Below are 23,040 nucleotides of genomic sequence, written 5' to 3'. Positions count from 1 at the left end.
TCTAGCCCAATCAGCTGATTTACATTTTGCGGCAATTTTGTAACGCATTTATCTCTAGCTCCGATTTCGTCTCCTATTCTTTTTAAATATCCACCATGTCCGGAAAGGCTTTGAACATCGGTGATCAGTTCCCAAACTTCACGGCTGACACCAGCGTGGGACAGATCGACTTCTACGACTGGATGCAGGACAGCTGGGCCATTCTGTTCTCCCATCCGGCGGATTTCACACCAGTTTGCACCACGGAATTGTCGCGGGTGGCGGCTTTGGTGCCGGAATTCCAAAGGCGTGGCGTCAAGCCGATTGCCTTGTCCTGCGACACCGTGGCATCGCACAAGGGCTGGATCGAGGACATCAAGAGCTTTGGCAGTGGGTTTGGTCTGTGATTTCAGGTCAGGATTTATTCTAATTGGCATTTCTGTTCGCAGAGCTGAGCTCCTTTGACTATCCCATCATTGCGGATGACAAGAGGGAACTGGCGCTCAAGTTTAATATGCTGGACAAGGACGAAATCAATGCTGAGGGCATTCCCCTCACGTGTCGAGCCGTTTTCGTAGTGGACGAGAAAAAGAAGCTTCGTCTATCCATCCTTTATCCTGCCACCACTGGGCGCAATTTTGAGTGGGTACATCTAACATCATTACTATCTATTAGTCCGTAATGCTCTTTAGCAACCAATCGTGCACTTAATTGCATTAGCAGATAATTGTTTAATGAACTATAAGTGCTGAAAACTAAACTTTAACGATGGATGTAAATTAGGATCCACTTTGTTTAATGTATATCATTAATTTTATATCTAAACGACGATTAATCCGATAAGTATCATTTCACTCTCTCTCTCCTTTGCAGTGAAATCCTTCGAGTGATCGACTCGCTTCAGTTGACCCAAACCAAGAGCGTGGCCACGCCGGCAGATTGGAAACAGGGCGGCAAGTGCATGGTCTTGCCAACCGTCAAAGCCGAGGACGTTCCAAAGCTCTTCCCCGATGGCATCGAAACCATTGAGGTTCCCTCCAGAAAGAGTTATCTGCGGATCACTCCACAGCCTTAAATGATGACAAGCGTCTGCTCTCACTTTTTCGATTTATTACAAAAATTATAATTAACAACAAATAATGCACAATAAAGTATACGCTTACAACCGTATTTTTAGTAGAGCGGCGCTTTCAGGTTGCTAAAACTCGCCTTCTGCTAGACAATAGTGCCAAAACATTCGACTTACAAACTATAATCAGATGGGGAATGTGACAAAAAGGTCGCGATTTGTGTGTACGAAATAAATATACATTCAATATACATATAGACGTGTACAAAAGAGGGTAAAGATATTGCAACTGGATAACCATGGGGTAAGAAGGGTATAAATAAGGCCAACTCTGTACAATAACTGAAGCGCTTTCTAGGACAGAAGAAAGCTAAAGACCAAGCTCGTGCCCGTAACCGAAGATAACTGAAATGAAAAGGGTTATATGGGATTAAATTTGGTGAAATAAATAATATGTAAGTATTCATAAGAAGAGCGGGACCTGACTGTACTGTTTTTTCAATCATTCACTTAAACTCTTAATTGGAAACATGTATAACTGATAATAAGTATAAACAGAAGATGATTGCGCACTTTCCCTTGCTCAAATACTCAGAGATATTCCACAATCTGAGTTTGCATACAGATCGTTTCCTTGAATATGCTAATGAAATGCAAATATGTACAATAATGTATGATGTAAAAGCTTTCGCTGCGAAACAGGTTCCCGATGCTCTTGAAACTTAGCGGGAATTCCTCTCAAACATAAACAACTCGCTTTAAGGTCGGAATGATAGTGTATGCCTGCTTTTGTCCAGTGGCGTTGTACTTACAATTTAACTACCACATGTTTCGCCCTCCGCAAGTATAGTTTTCTTGCGTCAGTGCCTGCGCTGCGGCGTGGACTGGAGCATTCGCGCGAACCGTCTCACCAGGAAAGGCCACAGGACGAGGACGGCAAACCACAGCGGGGAGATGTTCCTAAAGGGCCACCATGCAGGCAGTGATCGTGGCTGGGCCACCGTTCCTTTCGCAGCCTTTTGGCCGCTGCGCAGTTCGTTGAGCGACTGCTCCAGGCTGCGAACGCGCTGCTGCACTGCACCCACATCGCTGTTCATCCGCGCGATAGCCGACTGGATTTGACGCAGCAGGTCCGTGTTCTGGGAAATCGCCTGGGTCAACTCGTGGCTGAGATCGTAGGGATCGTCGTACTCATCGTCTGAGGGCTCCACGATGGCCACGCTGCTGTTGCTCGTAAAATTGTGCGAGTCGTGTTGTGTGTAGTTTGAGGTTGACTTAGGCCCATAGCCATTGGTCAGTGGCGCCGAGCTGTGACCATTCTCCTTTATCTTTTCGGACGTGGCCAGTGGTGCGGAAGCCTCCGTCGTCGGAGCCTCCGGCTCGCCATTGCAACTGGATCCGTGCTGGGGACTGTTGGTGCGCGAGTGGAACGGCGAGTTGGGGTGCGACTCGGCCAGCTCCTTCATGCCGGGCGAGACCAGCTCCAGTTCGTCCAGACTGATGTTCCCCAGATTATCGAGGCTGCCCACAAAGTTCTGCACGTTCTCCGTGAACGACATGGTCTCGATGATCTCCTGCAGGCTCTCCACGTACCGCTGCATGGCCTGCTCCTTGGTCAAGTGACGGTTGTCGTTCCATGCCTGCCATTTGGCCTTGCCCACGATGTCCCAGAAGCCGGGCTTCTTGTCCACATCTGGTCCTCCCTCGGTGGCCTGCTTGAAGAGCCCGTAGAACTTGAGCATCATGCTGGTGCTGGGCTGGTAGGGCCCATTTTTGGGCAGGCCCTTTATCACATTGACTGCCGCCTGGAAACGCTCCTCAATCGCCGCCATACCTGCAAGATTATCCGGAGATTAGCCAGGGCACTCGATCGATAAGATACACATGAACGATGGCTGCCATATAGAGACGGTGCCAAGTTCACCTTGCCCAGGTGAACGTCGCTTACAAATTACCTAATTATTGTGTGCAATCCGCGGTGTTGCAAACCCCAATTTCGGCTTCCCCTTGTTTTGTTGTCGTTCGTTTTTGATTCCGATTCCGAATCCGAGTCCAAATCCGCTGCTGGGCATTCATGAATTTTTGGGGCGACGTTCGTGGATGCGCTGCTCTGGTGCCAAAGTTCGAGTTCTGAAGTCCAATCTTCTGAGCTTCGAATCGAATCGGCTGGAGCTTTTTTTAGTTAGTCCCCCGTTCTTATCGACCTCGTAGTTAAATTACTGTGCGCTGCGCCAGCCGCTGGCGTTCCAATCGAGTTGCAATCAAATAAAACTAAACAAAAACCAGAAAACTCTCTCTGCAAATAGCTGAGCGCGTACGTGTGAGTGTGCATGTGTGCGGGTGGCGCAGGGCTGCAACAAAGGTATCGACACAGGTGCAGCATAGAGATGGCATTTTAGATTACATTAACCGCGCAAATATCGCAATTTAAATAAAAATGTTGTAATAAGTTGAACAATATATTTCAATGGGGTGAATAATAAAACATAAAAGGGGATTTCTTTATAGGTATTATAATGAGCTGACTCAATAAATAAATATTTGACATAAAAGCTTAAAAACTGGCAATGTTAAAAACTCATATTTTCTAGTTCTATTTATTTTTAGCCTCATTTTACGTAAATTTAATTTAAAGTTGTCCAAAATTACATATAAAAATTGAAAAACAACTATCGGCTGAGCGATAGACTGCCATCCTCCATGGAATTTACCGCTATTCTTGGTATTTTCCGCCGTTCGCGCATACGGTCACTCACTTTTTCATTTCGTAAAAATCAGCAATCGAATTAAGTGCTTAATTATTTGCATTATTTTTAGAGCTTTCCGAAAGCTGCCAACGTAAAGTCCGCGTAGCGCCAGCACTGGCCGAATCGGAAATAGCAAAATCGAAACACCAGAGATCGAAATACAGCGCATTCGGTTCGATTTCACAAGAACTGCGAACTGAGGGCGGAGTGGGAGTGTCTGCCAGCGCGGAGAAAAGTGAACGCATTGCAATTAAACATGAAATTTGCTGCAACGACGACCGGAGTACGACATTTTTGTATTATCAACGCCAAGCAGCAGAAAAGGCCACAGCAGAGCCATCAGAATCAGCAGACTATATATAAGATACGGCCGCAAGAATCGCGATCGGAGTTGAACAATTGCAAACGGCAAAGACAGTCGTGTAGAATCGCCAAAAATTGGAAGCACCAAAGTTTTTGCATAGGTGCGTCCTGATCGGCAACGTTTCGAGTTAGAAAGACAAAGATTAAAAACCAGACAGCTCGGCTCAAGAACGCAATTTAATTTCCTAACCTACAAAATCAAAATCAATAAATCGGAACCAACACGTGCGTTTCAGTAGTTGCCGCCAAAGCAACGAAAGTGTAGACATTTTCGCCGTCGTGTAGACTTCGCCGCCTGTTCTCCATCTTTGGAGGACCAAGAACAGAAGAAAGGACACTCGGCTACAAAGCATCTGTTTGTTCGGTTGTTTTTTTTTTTCTGTTTCGTACCTTGTGTTTGAAACAGCAGGCCAAACAATAGAAACCAAAACGTCGTCGACGAGTTCAAACAACAAAATACCTGAACAACGCAAAAACAACAGCAACATGCCGCGACGCAACAAGAAATCAGCAGCAGGCAGAGGTGAGTCACAAAGAAAAGCGAGTGTGTGGGTGTGCACCGGAAGAAAATGCGAGATAGATCAAACACATATGTATCTATGGGATACCTGTGTGATGGAATTGGCTTCATAGGCTGGGGTTTTTCATTGTTATTTCAAAAAGTAGCAGTTGTTTCCTCTAGTAAACCATTTCAATTGCGCATCTTAACAATAAATTATTAAATCAAAAGCTATAATTGTGGCGATGTAGATGTGGCGATTTAGATGTAAAAATAGGTAAAAATAGTAATTGCTGTACTGCTCGGTTTTTGTCGGCGAGTGTAGGGAAATTTTCACAGCTGCTTTTCGTTTGACCTTTGCATTAGTCATGCACTGACTAACGAATACCGTGCAATGTTTTGTGTATTTCGTTGGCTTCCAAACGAAGGAAGCTCTGCTGCCTACAACCTGTTTGGCAATACCCTCAAAATGAAATAATTATTTTCGTTTTGTTGCTGTGCTGGCACAAAAAGCTTTACGCGCTCAGCTGGCTGCGCAACAACAAGTAATCAGCGGGTAGCTTATTATATATACAAATATATATATACAGCTGTACCCAAAATAATAACCATACAACCACAGTATTTGTCCGTTGAATTATTAAATGACATTTAATTTAAGTTCATTAGTTAAAAACTGTAAGCATCTGCATGCTTCTTTGCTTTAAAGCATGCTTTGCAAGCAACTTAAATTTCTATCTTGAACGCAGCTGTATATAAATATAAATATGTATACTTACTTGTTCGTGGCCAAGCATACATACATATGTATGTAAACACTCAATGCCAGCTTATCAGAGTCACGCCAATAACCGAATACCTCAGTGCAGGGTATCAGTGGGTATGTTTTCGTAGGGCGTAGGGTTCTTATCAATATGTTATGCGTTCTATTTAAAAGTTGTGTTAAGCTTAGTTTTTATTTATATAATGTAAGATCCAAAAGTTTATTCAGGGTATGCTTATGCTTATCTAACAATTATTCCCAAACATTTAGATTAAAAGCAAAGACGCGGAAGCTATGACTTTCAGGGAACTTTCCTCTCATCTAAGTACCTAAGTATGTGACCTAAAAACTTATGCAACTTTGTGTTATGCATTGGTTTCTCTCAAAACACAGATGGTTTACTCACCCGAATCGAATCCAAACAACTTTCAAGCCAAACCAGCTGTTTTCCACTACTTTTGATTCGTTTTTCTAGCGCGCAGTTACCGCATGCCTGTGTGTTTGTAGTTCGCTCGCAGCTTTTGTGAAAGGCAAAAAACACGAGGCGGAAACTACCTTGCCCCAAATAGAAAACTGACAACAGGCGCTGGGAAATCGCCGCAATGAAAGTTGTGGTCTACGACGGGTTTTCTTCGACGCAGTTGGCCAGCAAACAAAGTGAAACAGCGAAAGATGGAAAGCAAACTTGTTGCACAACATTGCCATCCGAACTGTTTTGTCGTGAAGGTCATTGCTGTGTGGCAGAGCATGTAATTGAATTTCTAATTTCAGTACATATACATTTCCCCATCTAAATGAGTGCACAAGCAATTGAAAAGCTGCTCGAAGACGACAGAACTTGATGCCTCTTTTCAGCCGGTTTGACAGTCACTGAGGGGAAATGTGGGCACTGGCACGAGGGTGGTCCCAATATTTTACTCCATTTAACAAGAAATACATTAGGGCTCTGAAAATCGTTTTCTTCTTTTGCTAAATATATGCATAAATGCTTTGCTTACACTCCAATGGGTTCGTTGAATTCCAGAAATGTGCAAGTAAGCACTCTGTGGAATATGATAGCTATAGAAAAACCCTTAGAGGTCTCATTTACATATCAAATATTTAAGAATAAGCTTTAAATAACTCGCTTCGAGTTTACTTACTTCTAAATTCCATACTAATTATCATTTCTTACAGGCCGCACCAACGACTCCAATTCTGAGGACGAGTCCTTTGACAATGTGAGCGTTTACTCACATGTCTCCGAAGTCGCATCCTCGGAGGCCACCGACGAGCTGGCCAACGAGCGCTTCGAGGAGAAGTTCGAAAAGGCCCTGGAGCAGGCCACCGAGAAGTCGGCCCAGACACGTGTGCAGGCCCTGCAAGCCATTTGCGAACTCCTCATGCACCGCTACATGCCGGACTTCGTGGAGGACCGCAAGATGACCCTGATGGACTTCGTGGAGAAGAGCATCCGTCGGGGCAAGGGCCAGGAGCAGGTGTGGGGCGCACGACTTGCCCCCCTTCTGGTGCTCCAAATGGGCGGCGATGAGGGCATTTCCAAGGCGATGAATCAGTTCCTGTTGAACACCGTGCAGGACAAGTCCGTGGGCTTTGATGCCCGTGCCAAGTGCTGCACAGCTCTGGGCTTGCTCAGCTTCCTGGGCTGCGAGGATGTCGGCGAGTTGGTGCAGCTGATGCAGTGCTTCGAGGCCGTCTTCGCAGGCAGCTATTTGCGTGGCGATGACAAGACACCTGTATCCGTTACTGCCGAGGCTGGCACTTTCCATGCAGAGGCTTTGAACGCCTGGGGGCTCTTACTCACACTTATACCTTCGGGAGATTTTGTTTCGTTGATGACCACTGGCCAAAACATGTTCCCGTAAGTTTAAAGACCAAATTCCGTTAAAACTGTTTGGGACAATTGAATGCTTAAATTATTGCTCTAATTATTTATACAATTTGCAGATCTATTAAGAAGTTTTTGGGTCTTTTGCAATCTACACATTTGGACGTGCGCATGGCCGCTGGCGAGACCATTGCTTTGATTCTGGAGTCGGGCCGTTCCCACGATGAGGACTTCCTGGAAGACGACATCGCTGAGTTGTCGGAGGCCGTCAAGCAGCTGGCCACAGATTCGCATAAGTACCGCGCCAAGCGCGATCGCAAGGCTCAGCGTGCAACCTTCCGTGATGTGCTGCGCTACCTAGAGGTGAGTTCTGCACTAGAGCTACGCTTAAAAAAACAATGGGATTGGGTTAGGTGTAACATATATTTATTCGAGATGCACTAGTCTACGGTCGATTACTTCATGTCATTGCAAGTGAACTTCAGCTCGTGCTTGCAGTACTTGGCCAAGCACTTGGAGTGATCGTGCAGCTTGTTGCGCATGATGACGCAGCCGTTGCGACTAATCGAGTCCATGTACTCGCTAAAGGTCGGCACCTTGCGGTACGTGGTTGGAGCGGAGTTCCAGTGCGAACTGCTGCCGGATTCGATGGTCTGCGAGGAGTCCGAGAAGCTGGTCTTGAACGGCTTGTAGTTCTTCTGGCACTCGTCGTTGGAAATCTCGTAGCCAGAGGACGCTTCGCGCTCTAGTTCGTTCATCACGTTCGAACGGAACTCAGTGCAGGGTCCACGTTCGCTCATCAGCTTGCTGGTGTTCTTAGACTCGTCCTCCGTCTTAAGGCTCTCGTAAATACCCTCCGGGTACTCGTTCATGGCACAGTAATCGATCTGATAGGTGGTGTTCATGCGGTTTGTCTCCAGCCTGCGGCTCAGCTCCTCCTTGGGCATAACCTTTAGGCGCTCGTACAGATCCGGGTAGACTGTGCGTAAGATCTTGAGGAAGCGGTTGGGCTGCAGCTTAAAGCAATTCGACTCCGCCGAGAAGGCCATCTTGTCCACCTGGTCCTGAGTCAGCTGAGTGGGTATGATACGCGGATCCACCAGCTTTCCCATTGGCGCTATGCCCGTCCACTCCACGCCACCACAGTCCTTGGACGCATTGGGGGGCATCTTGATCTTGGACTCGTCGATGCACTCGCACTCTTTTACCTGCGGACCAATGTTGGCTTCGGCGCCTCTGGGCCGCGTGAGGAACTCGTACCGCTTGGCATTGGGCGGGACATAGTCATGCTGATAGGTTGATAGCATCATCTTGATAAGTTTTTAAAAACCTGCAAAATAGAGAATTTTTTTTAGTACTTTTCTAGGTTTCAGTTTTAAACTGGAAATTTTGTCTGGTTTAGCTGGAAGAAAAACTAAAAGTGATACATTTCAGAATTGTACGAAATAAGATTAGAATATTTGCTCATAGCCTAGCTTGATTTAATGTTATTTTGAAATCGTTGCAGGAGGACATTTCGCCGGAGATTAGCATTCGCTTTGGTACCGAGTCGCTGACACTAGATTCGTGGTCCATCCATCATCAGTATTCGGCCCTGTGCACGGTCATGGGTCCCGGGATGACCTCGCAGCTGCAGGAGAACGAGTTCATTCGCGACATTTTCCAGCTGGGACCACGTCCCACGAACACCGGCATCAATGGCAACGCCAAGGCCAAGCCGTCCAAACTGGAGCGGGTAAGTTGATTGAATTGTTGAGTCCGTTGATTCCAAGTAGTAACATATTTATTTTCTTTGCCCTTTCAGCACCTTGTGAATGCTGCTGCATTCAAGGCACGCTCCATAACACGTGGAAAGAATCGCGACAAGCGATCGGCCGTCGTCACTTAAACCTGTACTCCACGAACTGTTCCCATCCACTGACCCCCAAAAACCATCTCAAACCCCGTTAGCCAACTCTGGACTTACTAGTTGAATTGTTTCTAATTTTAGCTTGAACCAGGCAAAGCGTCGCCAAAGCTGAATAACTAAGTCTAAATTTAGGATAATTCAGTGTAATCTGCAAAATTTCTCTAGTTTATTAACCACGCGTTGGAGCCATTGTTTAAATATTATTAAATATTTATTGCTTGCACAGTAGTGGTTTATCAGTAAGTGCATTGCTGGCTCCAGCTTGGATCTTTTACTTTGTGAATTTAAATTAACACTGCGATTGTACGCTTTTCGATTTGGGTTAACCTCTTATGTTGTTGATCTTTTTAAATTACAAGTGTAGAAAAACATGTTCTGCTTCAATGCTGCTAAAAAGTTATTCATAACTTGACATGGCTTTTATTATGCATAATAAGTAAGCTATACAAACACATATATTTTGTAGTAAATAAGTGTAAAATAAAGTTTAGGCTTAAACGAAAACTACTTGAAGTGCATTATTACTGGTTACGAAAAGATTCTGGTTCCTTGTTACCACTTATTTCAACCTGTTTTGAATTGAAAGTGGTACATCCCCAATTAGTAAGAATCGTTGGGCGTACTTCTAAATTGTTATCAGCAAATGTGATATCAGCAAACTCTAATGGGTATTAAAACACAGGAAGTTTGAGTTTTATAAATTGTATTTTATTTGTTAGTTTTATCACAAAAATTGTATGGTAACTTAAATTATATGTTGGATTTTTTCTTTTGTGGATTTTGTTTTGTTTTTCTTTGCTTTGACAAATTTTGTGTAGTAACTACAATAAAATTTAAATATATATATATATATTATATATGTTCGTGTGTATGTATATATGGGCGCAGCTTATACAAATCAGTTTCTTAAGGAGTAAACTTAAAGTGTAATAAGAAACGTATTCCAATCAAATACAAATTAAAAAAACATCTTTGCTTAATTTAATATTCGCCAAGTACTCGTGTTTCGTTTGCTTCTTGTTTGCATCCATGGATGAAACCGAAAATGAAATGGAGGAAATCAAAATGCTTTAATAAATTACTTGTAAATAAAAGAAAACTATAAACTATAGATCAGCATGGACTGACTCACTGGCGCATCGAAGCACTATCTTTTAGCTTCTTCGCACTTCAGGCTACTTGGCAACGCGTTCATAATCATAATCTCAGGATGTTCTCGTTTCTGTTTCGGTTTCGGTTCCGCAATTGATACTGACCTACACTTATTCTACATAATATTTGGCTTCTTGTAATACACTTTGCTTCTGGAAATCTGCATGATAATTTGAGAGACAAAATTGACTCGCTAATCGAAACGCTTTTCGCTACTCTTCTGGCTACTCACTAAAGATTTAAACCTATGTACACGGTTGAGGATAGGGAGGCGGGTGCTATAACCCACCTCGCGTGTGATGTGTAAACTAATAATTGAGCATTGAGCAAAACCTGTGCAAAACGCATGCTAAACTAGGTAAGTAAGTTGTAATGTCTGTAAGTTCAGCTGATGTGTCTGGTTGCTGTGCCTGATAGCCTCTTAGGACGCAGCTCCCGCTCGAACCGCCTCTGCGGAGGTGCTGGCGCTGACCTCTTCGCAAATGGTGTGCAGCTTCTCCGTTTCCGAGCTGGTCACGATGTTGATCGAGCTGACTTTGGCCCGCTGATAGGCCACCACAGTGTTCTCGCCCAGGCACTTGACGCACACGTAGCCAATGAGTACGGCGATGCCCACTGTCATCACGCGCACCAGCGGATCGACGTACATTTGGATCACCACCCAGGCGGTGGCTCCGGTCACGCACATCAGGGTGATCAGTATAACCGTCTTGGACCAATGCTGAATGGTGAAGCCCTTGTCCCATTCGAGTCTGTAATAAAAAGAAGTGTTATCAGTTAGTTAACATGAGTATTAGGAATCCTTATCGTTAAGTTGCCATGTCGCGGTGACCCATTTAAAATGGCACTTACTTTTTGGACTTCTCGATCTCGTACGGATGTCCGCAGACCTTGCACGACAACTGGGCCTCCGAATTGCTGCAGCTCTCCACCAGCCAGCGCTTGAGACACTCGTGGTGCACGGAGCTAACGTCGCCAGTGCAACGACATGGCTGGATGAGGGGCTCTGGCTTATCGGAGTCGTAGCAGATCCAGCAATCCTTCTTGGTTAAAAACGACTGGCCCTCCTCGGGCGACAGCTTGTTGGTCTCCGCATTGAGAGTGGGTATCGATGGATCGATTTGGCGGGATAAAAGCTTGCGGGGATTCAGAATCCAGAGCTGTTCAGGAGCCATCGAGTTCCAAAGGCAGCAGGGAAACCAGAGGGCTACACCGATCTCGGCGATGCGAAAAATGATGTCATGCCAGTTGCGCGAGTTAACAGGAACCCTTTGGAGTCGCAAAATGAAAAGCTTTTAGTGAAATTCGCAGCTGCAAAACTAATTAAAAGCCTCTACTTACTTGGCCTTCCAGAAGTCGCCCAAAGTTTCGGAAGTTAGAAAGCCCACGATCACGATAAGCATTACAGCCTGAGACAGCAGTCCGAAACGCGACTGATGCAACTGGGAGGCATTCACAATCGCCTCGCTGGGACCGAGGATCTTGCCCGTCTGATCGTAAACGAAGCCGCCGCGCAGCTTGAAGAACACCTCCACGCCGTAGATGAGGAAGAAGACCACCACGATCAGCAGTAATACTGCATAGCATCCGTTGAAGATGTGGGCGTAGTCGCGACGCTCCGAGTTGATCAGCGAGTTGAAGACCTCGATGCCAAAGAGGCTGTACAAAAAGAAGTTGAAGGCCACGAAGCCGAGGAAGCTCTTCGACAGGAACTGTGACTTCTCCCAGCGGATGTCGCGTAGGTGAAAGATCTGCAATGGCGAACAGTGCAAATGTGAATGAGTACCCATGCGCCGATTTGGTTACCCCTAAAAGTTCGCCCGCAATTACTTTTTATATTCCAGATCAAGTGCCAATGTACGTACGCTCGCCTCACAGCTTAATTAATTGCGCCGGCCTATCGGGAGGCCCCAAGATACGTTGTGCGAAACACAATGAAATTGGCTCGAGTTGCGGTACATTCGCACTCGACTCGTTATCGCGCATTCGTTAGATACGAAATATGGCAAGTACAATTGGACGCACTTTGCGCGATAATAAAAATTCACATCCCAGCCCAGTTCTGTAAGTTCTCAGGGTTCGGGTGCGATCCAATACGGCTACGTCAGGCGGCCGTTCAATCGCCATTTTCTAGCTGATTACTATTTAACTTAGTGGTGGACTCGTGACTTGAAATACTGCCTAGTTCTTCTGGCTTATCACCGAAATTTATAAAACTTTGTAGCACCGAAGATACGTTATCTGTATCTAAAGTGTATAAAGGCTTAGGGATGCGAATACAGTGAAATATTGCAGAGCTTGCTTTCGTATAGTATTGCTGGACATAAGATATCGGACGCAATTATAAGAGGTATTATTATGTAATAGTTGTTTACAAGTTTAGAATCTAATCTTTGGCTTATGACTAACAGAAGTAATTGATACCGCAGAGATCTCATTTTAAAAGCCCACAACTAGGTGGAATTTTCTAATCTCAGGTTGAGTAGGCTATGCTTGATCCCTGCGGATTTCGCTGCATTTCCCTACTTTCCACTTATAGCTGACATCTTGTTCTCCCTCTCATCAGGAACTCACCTCGGCCCACATGCAGACAATCAGCGAGGCGCAGGTCATGAGCAATGGATAGTAGGCGGACATCAGGGTGACGGCCCATTGTGGCTGCAGATCCAGCTGAAATGCAAGGGAATTCATGACATTAAACGGTCTGATCAAAGTGAGATTAGTTTTACTTACGGGTGTGGTGAAGTAGGCACCTCGCAACGAGGCCGCCACAAAGACCATGAAGTAGAGCAGTTTCTGGGTGGTGATGCGACAGGCGCGGAGTACGGAGGGCTGCTTCAGCCGCTGGTACTCGGCCACGATGCAGATGAGCAGCTGGATGACCGAGACGAGGGCCACCACGTAGAAGACGGTGGAGATTCCGGCGTAGTAGGGCAGATTGAAGATGTCGCACTCATTGCCCGCGTACCGAATGTCGCAGACGCAGGTGTTGTTGACGCAATCGCCACGACCGGAGCAGCTGAGATCGTTGTCCGGCGTAAAGGGGCCGTAAATGCCCCCGGCAGCCGACTTGCTGTGCCCATTCCGCATCTGGCTGGCCGCCGCCTCCAGCGGCGATTGCAGAACTCGCTTCGAGCAACGCATTAAGGTATCCAGGCTGGGCAGCATCCTATGCTAAATCAACTGCAAATAAGAGCGAACAGACATCTTAATTAATACATCGAGGCGGCGCAAATCGATTGCTTGGCTGGATCAACTGGGCAAACCAACAAACATCTAACAGCAAGATGCCCGCCGCGTGGAGCCAACGGGTGTCATTTAAATAAACATTGAATTCGTTGTCTGGGCGGCTGCTAGCTCTAAAAGCAAATGCAAATGTTTGCACAGCCGACCCAGGGCAATGGGGGCATTAGGGGTAGTCTACAAATGTATCTTGCTTTCTTTGGCTTGCAAAGCATGCACAGGGGAAATATAAATCAATCGAAGAAATAGCTTGACAACTAGCTGGTATAACTAACTACCGGTTTGTGTTCTACAAGCTGGAAAATATGGCTAAAGAAACACATCTACCTTTAACAACAAAGGAAACGAATTAAGTAAACTCAGAGTGGTATAGTTGTTAATAGTGTAATATCTGCGATCTTGGATATGTTGAACTCAAAACAAATACGTTAATGGAAATGGATCAACCCCTTCCAACCGCAAACACACAACTGACAGCCACCAAGGGTGCTGATGGCATACGGAGGAATATTTCAAGAGGGTAAATGGACGAAGTGGGCAAACTGGGCCCGCTGGCACTTGGCATTATTATGCCAGCAACGATTCTAAGCCGGCACAGCCCAGACCGTCCATCAATCAAAAGGCACACGAGGGACATCTGAAATGGCGAGAGACTGGGGCATCGATAATAATGCCTGCCAGCAACTTGACACCCACAATATAACACAATGAAATACAGAAATAAAACCAATCCACAATCCAGCATTGGGACAGGCTACAAGCTGCAATTCCATTCAGCTGTCGTTCTACATTAACCAATTGAAATGCTCTTCTCCATGTGGATTTATCAAACCCATTGATGAATTTCCACATACGGAGTGCACAGGGTAGGAAGAAGTGAACCGACAATTATTACCCATTAACTGGGATATTAATTGCACAGTGATGCTGAAAAACCTTTTTTGCGCTAATTGCTAAATTGGTTTTTAATGGTAATGGGGTCGTTGTGGCCGTCACAGCCAATATATTTGCTGGTTTCCACTGAGCGCAAGTGTTTTTATCATTGATAAGAAGTTTTTCTTTGAAAAAGTTTCTCTCTATTAGGTGCTGCTGGTTCAGTGGAAAAACGTTTACAGGTAATTGGGAGAAAGCAAATCCCAAATCATAAACAAAAGATTCTATACTAAAATGTTTATCGGGGCTCTAAAATAAATTTATTTTTGGAGGTGTTGCTCATCGCACAGATGCCAAAAGAAAAGGGTTACTTTCGTCCAAAGTTTGTCGATTTTCTATTTAATTAATCCTACAAGCGGAAACTTTGTAGACGGAAATGTCTTCATAAATCATGTGTTGCCATATTGGTAAATCCATATTAGGCCGAAAACAAATAATAAAGTGAGTCTGCTAACAAATCATAAATAAGGTGTTAAGGTTATGCATTTGCACACCCATTTGGCTGTTTTTTCCATTTTAGTCGAGCGTATTAGTTTAGCTTTTTGCTGACGGCGACAAACTGGCGATAAGATAAAGCCAGTCAAAAGTCAAAGACAAAGCCAACTGAGCTAGAGAGCGTTTTCACAAAAAAGAACGTGGAGCTTTTTCACAGGAGAAGAAAAGTTTATCTAAAAACTAAAAGCAGCTAAAAGGAATTGTACTTTATAGGGAATACAAATTCAATGATTCATTCACTTAAAAGTTAGTATAATTTCCCTTAGTTTAATTATGATTAATTGACTATATAACAGAATTGTATTGGCTGAGTTTTGTGATAAGAAACTTGCATAGTTCCAGAAGTATTTCAAGATTACTTTGAAATTTTCCAGGTAACACTCTTCTATATTTTTGGGCTATAATTTCTATTACGTCATAATTAAATATAATTGAAATATTTTTGGATTATGATAAGGAAACATCTGCCTGCATAGCCTGACTTGTGTTTTGTTTGTCATTGTTTCGGTCAAAGGGCAATGCCTGTGGCACTCAGCGAATGTTTATTAGAGCGGAAATATTGAAATACACGTATGTAATTCCCAGTTGGTGCGATTAAAGTCACCCACCATTGTAATAAATTTAATGCGTTTTCTGCGTTTCGCTTTCGGTTTCATTGGTGGCACAGGCGATGATCGCCATGGGAAACCAGAAAATGCAGGCGCGCGGCGGACATATCCAATAGTTTAGCTTGTATGTATAAATATATGTATATTCCGGGTCAGCACTATCTTCTTTCGTATTGTAACGAAAATAGCACTAGAAAGTAAACAGAATACGCGATATATTTATGAGTTGCCCGACAGCCACTGCACATATGCGATTAGTTAGTAGACACAAATGATCCGAACGATCCGTACGATCAGCGCCCGACTCGCAAAGTATTCAGACTGAAGTGAGTACATTTACAGCCGATCCTCCCTGGTCGTGAGTCTATATATGCCACTCAAAGTTCGTCTTCGCCTCTCTCCGGTGCTCTTCCACTCGCACTTTTGAGTGGGTATCGCCTACCGCGAGTTCTTCGAGTGCTGCGTACTCGAATTCTTTATTAACCCACCAGCAAGTCGGCAATTAATTTCCATCACGAGTCGGCGCTTCGTCCGCTTTGGGCTTAATAAATGTATCCATAAACAAACAAGCAAATTTCTCCCCATTTTTTATCCACCCGTCAGTTTTGGGAAATGGAAATAAATTCAATTCGCCACTTGGACTAACAGCCTAGCCCTTTGAGCAATTAAGCAAATAATGCTTCCTGCGATCGAATATTTGAGTTCCATAATGGCTTACCAGTGAGTAAGTGAGCATGGATGCAGGAAGGCATTAATTATTGTTAAACAGCTATTGCAGCATTAATTATTTCTAAACAGCGATTGCAGCCGGAACGGAAGTATAATTATACAAACAAGTTGCTGGTTTAATAACTATTAACTTCAAGTGCAAAGCACTTAGTTGTTCCTGCTAAGAGTTATGGTTGTTAGTCAACAATACAGTGTTTAACTCATTGTGTTGTCAGTTGCGATTATATACATATGTGGTTATAAGAATAAGAAACATTTCCTTCTACTAACTCTGGTACCTTAGCTGAACTGTTTAACCCGCCCATGCTGTCTAATCAAAAGTGTGACTCCCCTGCACCTAAGCACCTAAACAACTTTTATTCCACAAAAAGAAAGGTACAAAGTGCTCAGTGTGCGAAACTAGTTTTCCGACGCCCGCAACTGAGTGCTTTTCAACAGGTTTTCACAGCTTGTAGTTTGTAGCTCTCCGGAGAGACTCAAATAGATATAGATATAGATGGAGCTACTTATAGCTCATAGATGGATTCCAAGCTCAGGGCCTCTGGTTGAACAAACGCTTGGCGGCGGTACGTTGTGGGTTTGCCGTGTTTTATTTACACGCACCGAGAGTGCAAACACATAATGTTGATCACGTCACGACAGGCTTTATAAGCAGGTACTCCCCGTGTTTTCACTGGGTTTTGGGTCTAGGGTCTAGCCCACTTTAGAGTACGTTCTTTTGGACTGCACGCCATTTGGCCCGCCCGTCGCCATAATTGTGCCTCAAATAATGCATGGTAATTTTAATTTGATTACGCTTCTAAGGTGCTCGTATGTACATACATATAAGTGAATCTCCCGCCATAGAATATTTAATAAGCTACTAATTGCTGCGACTTCCACTCGCCATGAGTATGAAGTATTAAGTAGAGAGTATAAAGTATAAAGTACGGAATGTATATAGAAGTGGCGTGTCCGTTACGCCCATAAACAAAATTATAGTAAGTGCTTGAGAACCGCTGAACGAATAATGATACCCATTTGGCTGAAAGGGCGAGTTGTCAAGAAAGGAAAGTTTTGGGACTATAATTTGGCAACAAGGAAGGAGCGGCTAATTCCTTGAGATAGCAAAACTTATTTATACTCAAAGGTTTGCCTTCGGTTCAAGTGAGGTAGTGAAAATTGCACAACTGCGACACGAGCCAAAGAATATTTGAATTTTAAATGCTGTTTTCGGCCTACGTGAGGCGTCTCGTTGAATTGATTGATAATAAATTGATCAAATGACCGAGTGATACTCGAAATGCCAGCTCACGACCTTCAAATTAAGGCTGAATTAACTGGAAAGCGGTCCCAGGAGCCAAAAAAAAAGTTTGCTAGTTCGGCGCACATAACTCAATTAATTTCCATTTAGCCGTCATTAGCGTTCATTAAAGGGAAAACGAAATAATCTCACAGGCATTATTCGAGCCCATGAAACGTGAAACTTTCGAGTTGCTAATCGTGTCTACTATGGAGTGAATGAATATTCTGCAACCAATTTTGTGGAAAGCCGCGACAAATTAAATCCTTCTCAAAGCGAACAAACAAAAATTGTCATATATTAGCGAACAAAGTCTCTGCTGAGGCTTTGCTCTTCCAGTTTATATAAAAGCCGGCAATCAACCGGTTTGGAGCCAGTTAAACGTGGACAGTAACCAACATTGTCAGCTTATATGCGGTTGATTCTGATTGGGTTGCAAATATTATAGTATGGCTCATATGTAAGCCATTTTTCCGAAAAGTTGTCCCATGTTATTACCACTTTAAATAGCATGACTAACTAGTATCTTTTGAACTATGATGGGCGTGAGTCACTTGTAATTTACAACAACATTTGATTTAATTGCAAGGTGATTCATGTGCAGAGGAAAGCGCGTGTTGCACTCAATTCCTAGTAAACATTTAAGATTCACAAGAGCAAAAAAATACACTTTAATTGAATTTACCAAAAGATAGTTAAGTTTGATAGCTGAGTAGAGCGGCGCCCATTCCTATCACCCCTTAAAACATTACTAGTAGGTAATTATGATGTCACGAAACTTGGGTTTCCTATCAATGTCGTTGTTTTCGAAGTTATTATAGATACGAATGAAAAGTCAGTGCTGCTGACCTTTATCTGCAATTTTGATTCACAATTTGGCGCATTATGACGACATACCCAGACCGGGTATAATTTAAATATACTGCAAATGAAACCACTAAAATTCTATAATGACCAACGATTTTTTAATGCCTGCCGTAATTGCATTATTATTTCAGATATTACGCAAATCCTAGAATGGACGCGGCCATTATTCCGGGGTAGCAAAGATAAATATTTTAGCTCAATCGATTTTGCAATTTGCTATATAATTGTTTATCCACATCTGTAATAAATCAGCGAGCAAAACTTGAAACTACTATAAAAAATACATTTCCATGCAGATTACGTACAAAATAAACAAGTCATGCGATTTTAATGGTTTTTGGGGTAACAAACACCTGTTTCTAGGTACTTACAAAGTATCCATTTGAGCGCTACGGTTTTTGGAGCCCTATTTTGGGGGGAATATGAGTGCAAACTGTGACCCACTAAGTTGTGCTAAGCGTAAGCTGAAAGAGAAGCGCTGATGTTAGCCATATACTCGATTGCCAAATGTGTGTCACAAGTGAATATTTAAGCCCCAAGTCCAGAGGCTGAGCCATCGGAAAATAAAACAAGAGTAAGTCACCCACAAGGCCGCTCGAAAGCAAAAGAAAGCTAAACAGGGCACAAACAAGAGGGTGGTAATAACCAAATTATGTATAATTTATGGCTTAAGAAGTGGTCTATCGTAACACTGAAGCTACGTAAAGAATCCATTGATGTCCTTATATAAATTGCAAACTTTCGAGAGCCTTCAAGGTGATTCCTATGAAACAAACTGTGGTACAAATCTTTTGAGTCCATTTTACCGTAATTAAATTTAGCATCTAACGCTTGAGAATCCCAAGACGTAGTTTCCAAGGGGTTGAGTCCCAAAGTCCTTGAAAAAGGTTAATGAATTAGCTCAAAATTTAACCTACAAACAAGCCGAATTCCTACCGCGTCTCCTCAGCTTTTCCCACCCAAAAGGCGACGCTTCCATTTATACGGAATACGAAATACGGAATTACCTGAATACATTTGCATTCGAAATTCTCAGAGGCTACATGCCTACATTACTGGGGCAGATGCCCCTTCCCTGAAAAGTTGCCTTCTAGCGCGTGGCATCGCGACTGGGAAATACGAATCGTGTGATCAATGTAAGCAATGTAAGCGAATTAATGTACATATATTGGCAAAGAAGTGCGCAGAATTTGACCGCTTGCGCTGACCCGGGAAAATTGCGAGCGTTGCAGACAAATCATGAGTGTAAACAAAAACATTGACATATTTACTTATTCATGGAGCTACCTAAAAGATCACACAACGAGTGCAATCAATTAAACTGATTGAATCACTTTTAAATGAAATGCTTCGGCATTGCGTGTCGATTGGAGAAGTGAACCGACACGGAGATCTCAAACGAAAACACAGTGAAATATACCAAATTTTACCGAAAAACAAAATAACAATAAAAATATATTTTTCAAAAGCTTAACAAATGCTTATCGCACATTTTATTTTGGGTACACATTATATCGCTGCGAAATCGGTTTGTTTATGGGAATGCTTAACAATAAAGATTTAAAGGAGGAAAAAAACTTCATTAAAAAATAACTTCCAAATAAAAATAAAAATATAATTTTCAAAACCTTAAACACTGCTTATCGCATATTTAATTTTCGGTACACATTATATTGCTGCGAAATCTCTAGAGCCTTCGCTCTGCGGTTTGTTTATTGGAATGTTTCACATTACCGATTCATAGGAAGAGAAAACTTCATTAAAAAATAACTTCCAAATAAAAGTAAAAATATATTTTTCAAAACCTTAAACACAGCTTATCGCATATTTTATTTTGGGTATACATTATATCGCTACGAATTCTCTAGAGCCTTCGCTCTGCGGTTTGTTTATTGGAATGTTTTACATTACCGATTCGTAGGAAGAGAAAACTTCATTAAAAGCCAAATTGCGCTAATCGTTCTTTTGATTTGATATCACAACAAATTTATCAGAAAGTTTTGCGCCACGAATTCAGTGCCTTAAATCTTAGTCATCATACAGAACGAACCAGTCCTATAATGACCGTTTGTCATTGAAAGCAAGGGTTCCCTGTACTCGCCAATCAACTTTTGAGTGCAAGCAAACAGACAGAAGATATTTATTTGCGGACACGTAGATACGTTCACCTTCTTCTTCGTCGTTTTTCTGTGTCTAAATATGATAAAAATCATATGGGAGAGCAGCAATAACAACAAAGAGAGCGCCCAGGCAACAAAAACAAATTCGGGTGAGTGTAGGTGGGCTTTTGTATCTGTGTGTGTGTGCATGGTGCCGCACATGTCTGTGTGTTTGAATGTTTGAAAGCCGTTACTAATGGCGAATGGCGCGGCAAAGAGCAGGGTATGGGGGAAGGAGAGGGCGAGGGAGAGAGGCGCCCGGTGCAAACTGAGTGCAATTTGGGTGCAAGTGCACTGGGGCGGAAAGTGGGCGGCGCACAGTGGAGCAAAGCAGCACACCTAAATGTCAAGGTTTTATGTAAGCAATTGCCCGCCCCTATTTATTTATATTGTATATTGTTATTGGCGGCTATAGGGTTGGTTTTTGGCAACGATACATATTGTAATATATTATTTAATTTTATGAGGCTTATATCAGACTTATATCAGAAACAACATAAAAGTAATCAATGACAATTGCGAAAATCACTTCTAAGCGCCACATTCTATAGATAGTGTAATTAGAAATATATTTTTTTCACCTATTTGGTGCTGATGATTATCACCGAGGACCGTGCACCTGGAATCGCTCGTTAGTGAGTCAGGAATTCAGCACGCGACAATGCGGGAATTGAAAACTCAGCGAAAAGTAAGGGGATTATTATGCTTTTGTTTGGGGTGCACATCAATGTACATACATATGTATGTACATTTGTACATAGGTACGTAATGCTTCATAAGAAAGGCAACTACTCACCATGTACTGTTTGCGGAAATATGCGAGTTACGAAGTTCGCCTAATACTGTCCAGATTGCTGTGGCTTTTATGGGAAAGTGGTTATGCTATTGCATCACATAAATATACTTGAAATTGGGCAAGTTGCTAAACAATTTGTTTGCTCTTTGTTGTTCTTTGTCACATATTTTAAAGGACGCGCAGTTCCCGTTTCCAATTGGATTCCGTTATCGTCTTGTTGTTCTCGTACCAGCCGACTGCTTGTGTCCTAAACTACTACAACTACAACAGCACCGTCACTTTTGGCCCCCAGGAATGGGAAAATGGTTGTTATGCCTCGCAAATTGAATATATATCTGTTTTTTTCGTTTCGCGACGGGATGAAAATCACTCGAGCTCTGGACTTGCAGTGTGGCCACGTTTGCCGAACTAGAGGTGGCCAAGCAACGATCGCACTATCGATTACATCGCTCTCTCGAAAATTCGCACCCACAAAATCGGAATTATTTGTTTCGTTCAACGGTCATACTAAGCAGCAAAAGTTTCAAAATTTGTTTATACTTTTTGCGAAACCACAATTAAACATTGAATATTTATATTGGATTACAATCAAAATCATGTAACCTTTCTTACAGCTGATTATTATTTTTAGCACACCTACCAACAAGATTCTATTTTTGGTAAATAAACAGTAATTGATTTGCCATTATTAAATATGTCTCGGTTTTTCGATCCAGCAGCAATACTTAAGTGTTTAGACTTAGGATTGATGTTTTTTGATAGTCGTAGTACATAACAAATGCTATTGTAGCATAGACGAAATTATCCAAGTAGCAAATTAATTGGTGCTTTAGAACACAATTGTAATTTCCTAAAAACTCCCATTGGAAAACAGCACACAAAGTATTTCTTAATCCCGGTTTGAAGTGCCACCGAAAATTGATTCCATTGTTTACGCCAGAAGTAAATAACACAATTGCAAACGTTATACGTTAAATTACAAAGGGAAATCGCTTTATTACCAAATCAAAATCTAGGTATGGATACGCCACGCTTAGAAGTTCCTGCAAAGGGAAGAAAGGCGATTACTGAATGTCCATTCCAGGAACTGTAGCACAAACTCACTTGGTAATGATGCCGTCCTTCTTGGCCAGACGCACAATGCAGTCGTCGGACTCGCCCATGCGACGGATCTCGCCGCAGATGGCGTAGGTCTTGGAACCGTCGGTCTGGCGACCGGTCTCGGGGTCCACATCAACGATGCTCAGCTGCACGGAGGCGTGGTCCTTGGCATGGATGATCCTGTTGGACGCCGAGCTGCAGGAAAGGGTATCAGTTGGTCAGTAATCCATTCGGCGAATTGCGCGGGGAACACGTGTTTTACTTACCACTTGCGGGGCACGTACAGATCAACATTCTCACCGGCGTCGTTCTCCATTTTATTGGGCTGAAAGGTAAAGGACACAATTAGTTTCTTTTTATCAAGTTTTAGTAGTGGCCAGTGCTGGTTTACTCACTTTTTTGTAGAAATTTACAAATCTAGCGACCGCAACTCGTCGGTGAAGGCGAAAAAGAGAAAGAAATGACAGTTGGACGTGAAGTTGGCTGCGCTGCGCGTGGCGCCCCCTGCCGGAAGTTTT

At 43.2% G+C, this 23,040-nt stretch overlaps 6 protein-coding genes across 9 annotated transcripts; 2 read left to right on the top strand and 4 right to left on the bottom strand.

Moving 5' to 3' along the window:
- Positions 1-8: 8 nt before the first annotated feature.
- On the top strand, positions 9-1,213 carry LOC122614228 (peroxiredoxin-6). The gene is made up of 3 exons (XM_043788762.1): positions 9-369; positions 429-621; positions 853-1,213. Exons 1-3 carry the CDS (start codon positions 96-98, stop codon positions 1,052-1,054), a joined length of 669 nt encoding a protein of 222 aa, XP_043644697.1. The 5' UTR covers positions 9-95; the 3' UTR covers positions 1,055-1,213.
- LOC122614219 (acyl-CoA-binding domain-containing protein 5) lies at positions 1,073-3,378 on the bottom strand. Its single transcript, XM_043788751.1, has 3 exons — positions 3,004-3,378; positions 1,861-2,882; positions 1,073-1,453 (listed from the first exon to the last, which is right to left on the bottom strand). The coding sequence occupies exon 2, from the start codon at positions 2,878-2,880 to the stop codon at positions 1,909-1,911; it is 972 nt and encodes a 323-aa protein (XP_043644686.1). The 5' UTR covers positions 2,881-2,882; positions 3,004-3,378; the 3' UTR covers positions 1,073-1,453; positions 1,861-1,908.
- Positions 3,379-3,807: 429 nt separating this feature from the next.
- LOC122611803 (interferon-related developmental regulator 2) lies at positions 3,808-9,664 on the top strand. The gene is made up of 5 exons (XM_043785140.1): positions 3,808-4,681; positions 6,597-7,281; positions 7,368-7,611; positions 8,756-8,983; positions 9,053-9,664. The coding sequence occupies exons 1-5, from the start codon at positions 4,645-4,647 to the stop codon at positions 9,134-9,136; spliced, it is 1,278 nt and encodes a 425-aa protein (XP_043641075.1). The 5' UTR covers positions 3,808-4,644; the 3' UTR covers positions 9,137-9,664.
- LOC122611812 lies at positions 7,653-8,673 on the bottom strand. The gene has a single exon (XM_043785152.1). The coding sequence runs from the start codon at positions 8,556-8,558 to the stop codon at positions 7,704-7,706; it is 855 nt and encodes a 284-aa protein (XP_043641087.1). The 5' UTR covers positions 8,559-8,673; the 3' UTR covers positions 7,653-7,703.
- Positions 9,665-9,843: 179 nt separating the features above from the next.
- On the bottom strand, positions 9,844-21,816 carry LOC122611786. 4 transcript variants are annotated; one of them, XM_043785115.1, is made up of 7 exons: positions 21,422-21,815; positions 18,838-18,930; positions 13,043-13,492; positions 12,884-12,979; positions 11,651-12,060; positions 11,162-11,578; positions 9,844-11,061 (listed from the first exon to the last, which is right to left on the bottom strand). In XM_043785115.1, exons 3-7 carry the CDS (start codon positions 13,475-13,477, stop codon positions 10,731-10,733), a joined length of 1,689 nt encoding a protein of 562 aa, XP_043641050.1. In that variant the 5' UTR covers positions 13,478-13,492; positions 18,838-18,930; positions 21,422-21,815; the 3' UTR covers positions 9,844-10,730. The 4 variants fall into 4 exon arrangements, with proteins under 4 accessions (XP_043641050.1, XP_043641035.1, XP_043641043.1 ...); XM_043785100.1 differs by lacking the exon at positions 18,838-18,930 and having other exon boundaries at positions 21,422-21,814; XM_043785108.1 differs by lacking the exons at positions 18,838-18,930; positions 21,422-21,815 and adding an exon at positions 15,589-15,893.
- Positions 21,817-22,388: 572 nt separating this feature from the next.
- On the bottom strand, positions 22,389-23,017 carry LOC122625906 (40S ribosomal protein S21). Its single transcript, XM_043805965.1, has 4 exons — positions 22,918-23,017; positions 22,789-22,847; positions 22,526-22,717; positions 22,389-22,464 (listed from the first exon to the last, which is right to left on the bottom strand). The coding sequence occupies exons 2-4, from the start codon at positions 22,836-22,838 to the stop codon at positions 22,455-22,457; spliced, it is 252 nt and encodes an 83-aa protein (XP_043661900.1). The 5' UTR covers positions 22,839-22,847; positions 22,918-23,017; the 3' UTR covers positions 22,389-22,454.
- Positions 23,018-23,040: the final 23 nt, after the last annotated feature.

The sequence above is a fragment of the Drosophila teissieri genome, chromosome 2L (assembly GCF_016746235.2).
Source record: "Drosophila teissieri strain GT53w chromosome 2L, Prin_Dtei_1.1, whole genome shotgun sequence".
NCBI classification, from domain to species: domain Eukaryota; kingdom Metazoa; phylum Arthropoda; class Insecta; order Diptera; family Drosophilidae; genus Drosophila; species Drosophila teissieri.
This window is presented reverse-complemented; position numbering and strand designations above follow the sequence as displayed.

What these genes read in the sequence shown, in the direction of transcription:
- LOC122614219 (XM_043788751.1), bottom strand. Translation starts at nt 2,880, where the DNA reads ATGGCGGCGATTGAGGAGCGTTTCCAGGCGGCAGTCAATGTGATAAAG.
- LOC122611786 (XM_043785115.1), bottom strand. Translation starts at nt 13,477, where the DNA reads ATGCTGCCCAGCCTGGATACCTTAATGCGTTGCTCGAAGCGAGTTCTG. An exon ending in GTGCCTACTTCACCACACCC is followed by an intron (nt 12,980 to 13,042) that starts GTAAGTAAAACT and finishes CTTGCATTTCAG; the next exon opens with CTGGATCTGCAGCCACAATG. An exon ending in GGCGACTTCTGGAAGGCCAA is followed by an intron (nt 11,579 to 11,650) that starts GTAAGTAGAGGC and finishes GCGACTCCAAAG; the next exon opens with GGTTCCTGTTAACTCGCGCA.
- LOC122611803 (XM_043785140.1), top strand. Translation starts at nt 4,645, where the DNA reads ATGCCGCGACGCAACAAGAAATCAGCAGCAGGCAGAG. An exon ending in GAAATCAGCAGCAGGCAGAG is followed by an intron (nt 4,682 to 6,596) that starts GTGAGTCACAAA and finishes CATTTCTTACAG; the next exon opens with GCCGCACCAACGACTCCAAT. An exon ending in ACTGGCCAAAACATGTTCCC is followed by an intron (nt 7,282 to 7,367) that starts GTAAGTTTAAAG and finishes TACAATTTGCAG; the next exon opens with ATCTATTAAGAAGTTTTTGG.
- LOC122611812 (XM_043785152.1), bottom strand. Translation starts at nt 8,558, where the DNA reads ATGATGCTATCAACCTATCAGCATGACTATGTCCCGCCCAATGCCAAG.
- LOC122625906 (XM_043805965.1), bottom strand. Translation starts at nt 22,838, where the DNA reads ATGGAGAACGACGCCGGTGAGAATGTTGATCTGTACGTGCCCCGCAAG. An exon ending in CTGTACGTGCCCCGCAAGTG is followed by an intron (nt 22,718 to 22,788) that starts GTAAGTAAAACA and finishes CCTTTCCTGCAG; the next exon opens with CTCGGCGTCCAACAGGATCA.
- LOC122614228 (XM_043788762.1), top strand. Translation starts at nt 96, where the DNA reads ATGTCCGGAAAGGCTTTGAACATCGGTGATCAGTTCCCAAACTTCACG. An exon ending in GGACATCAAGAGCTTTGGCA is followed by an intron (nt 370 to 428) that starts GTGGGTTTGGTC and finishes TTCTGTTCGCAG; the next exon opens with AGCTGAGCTCCTTTGACTAT. An exon ending in ACCACTGGGCGCAATTTTGA is followed by an intron (nt 622 to 852) that starts GTGGGTACATCT and finishes TCTCCTTTGCAG; the next exon opens with TGAAATCCTTCGAGTGATCG.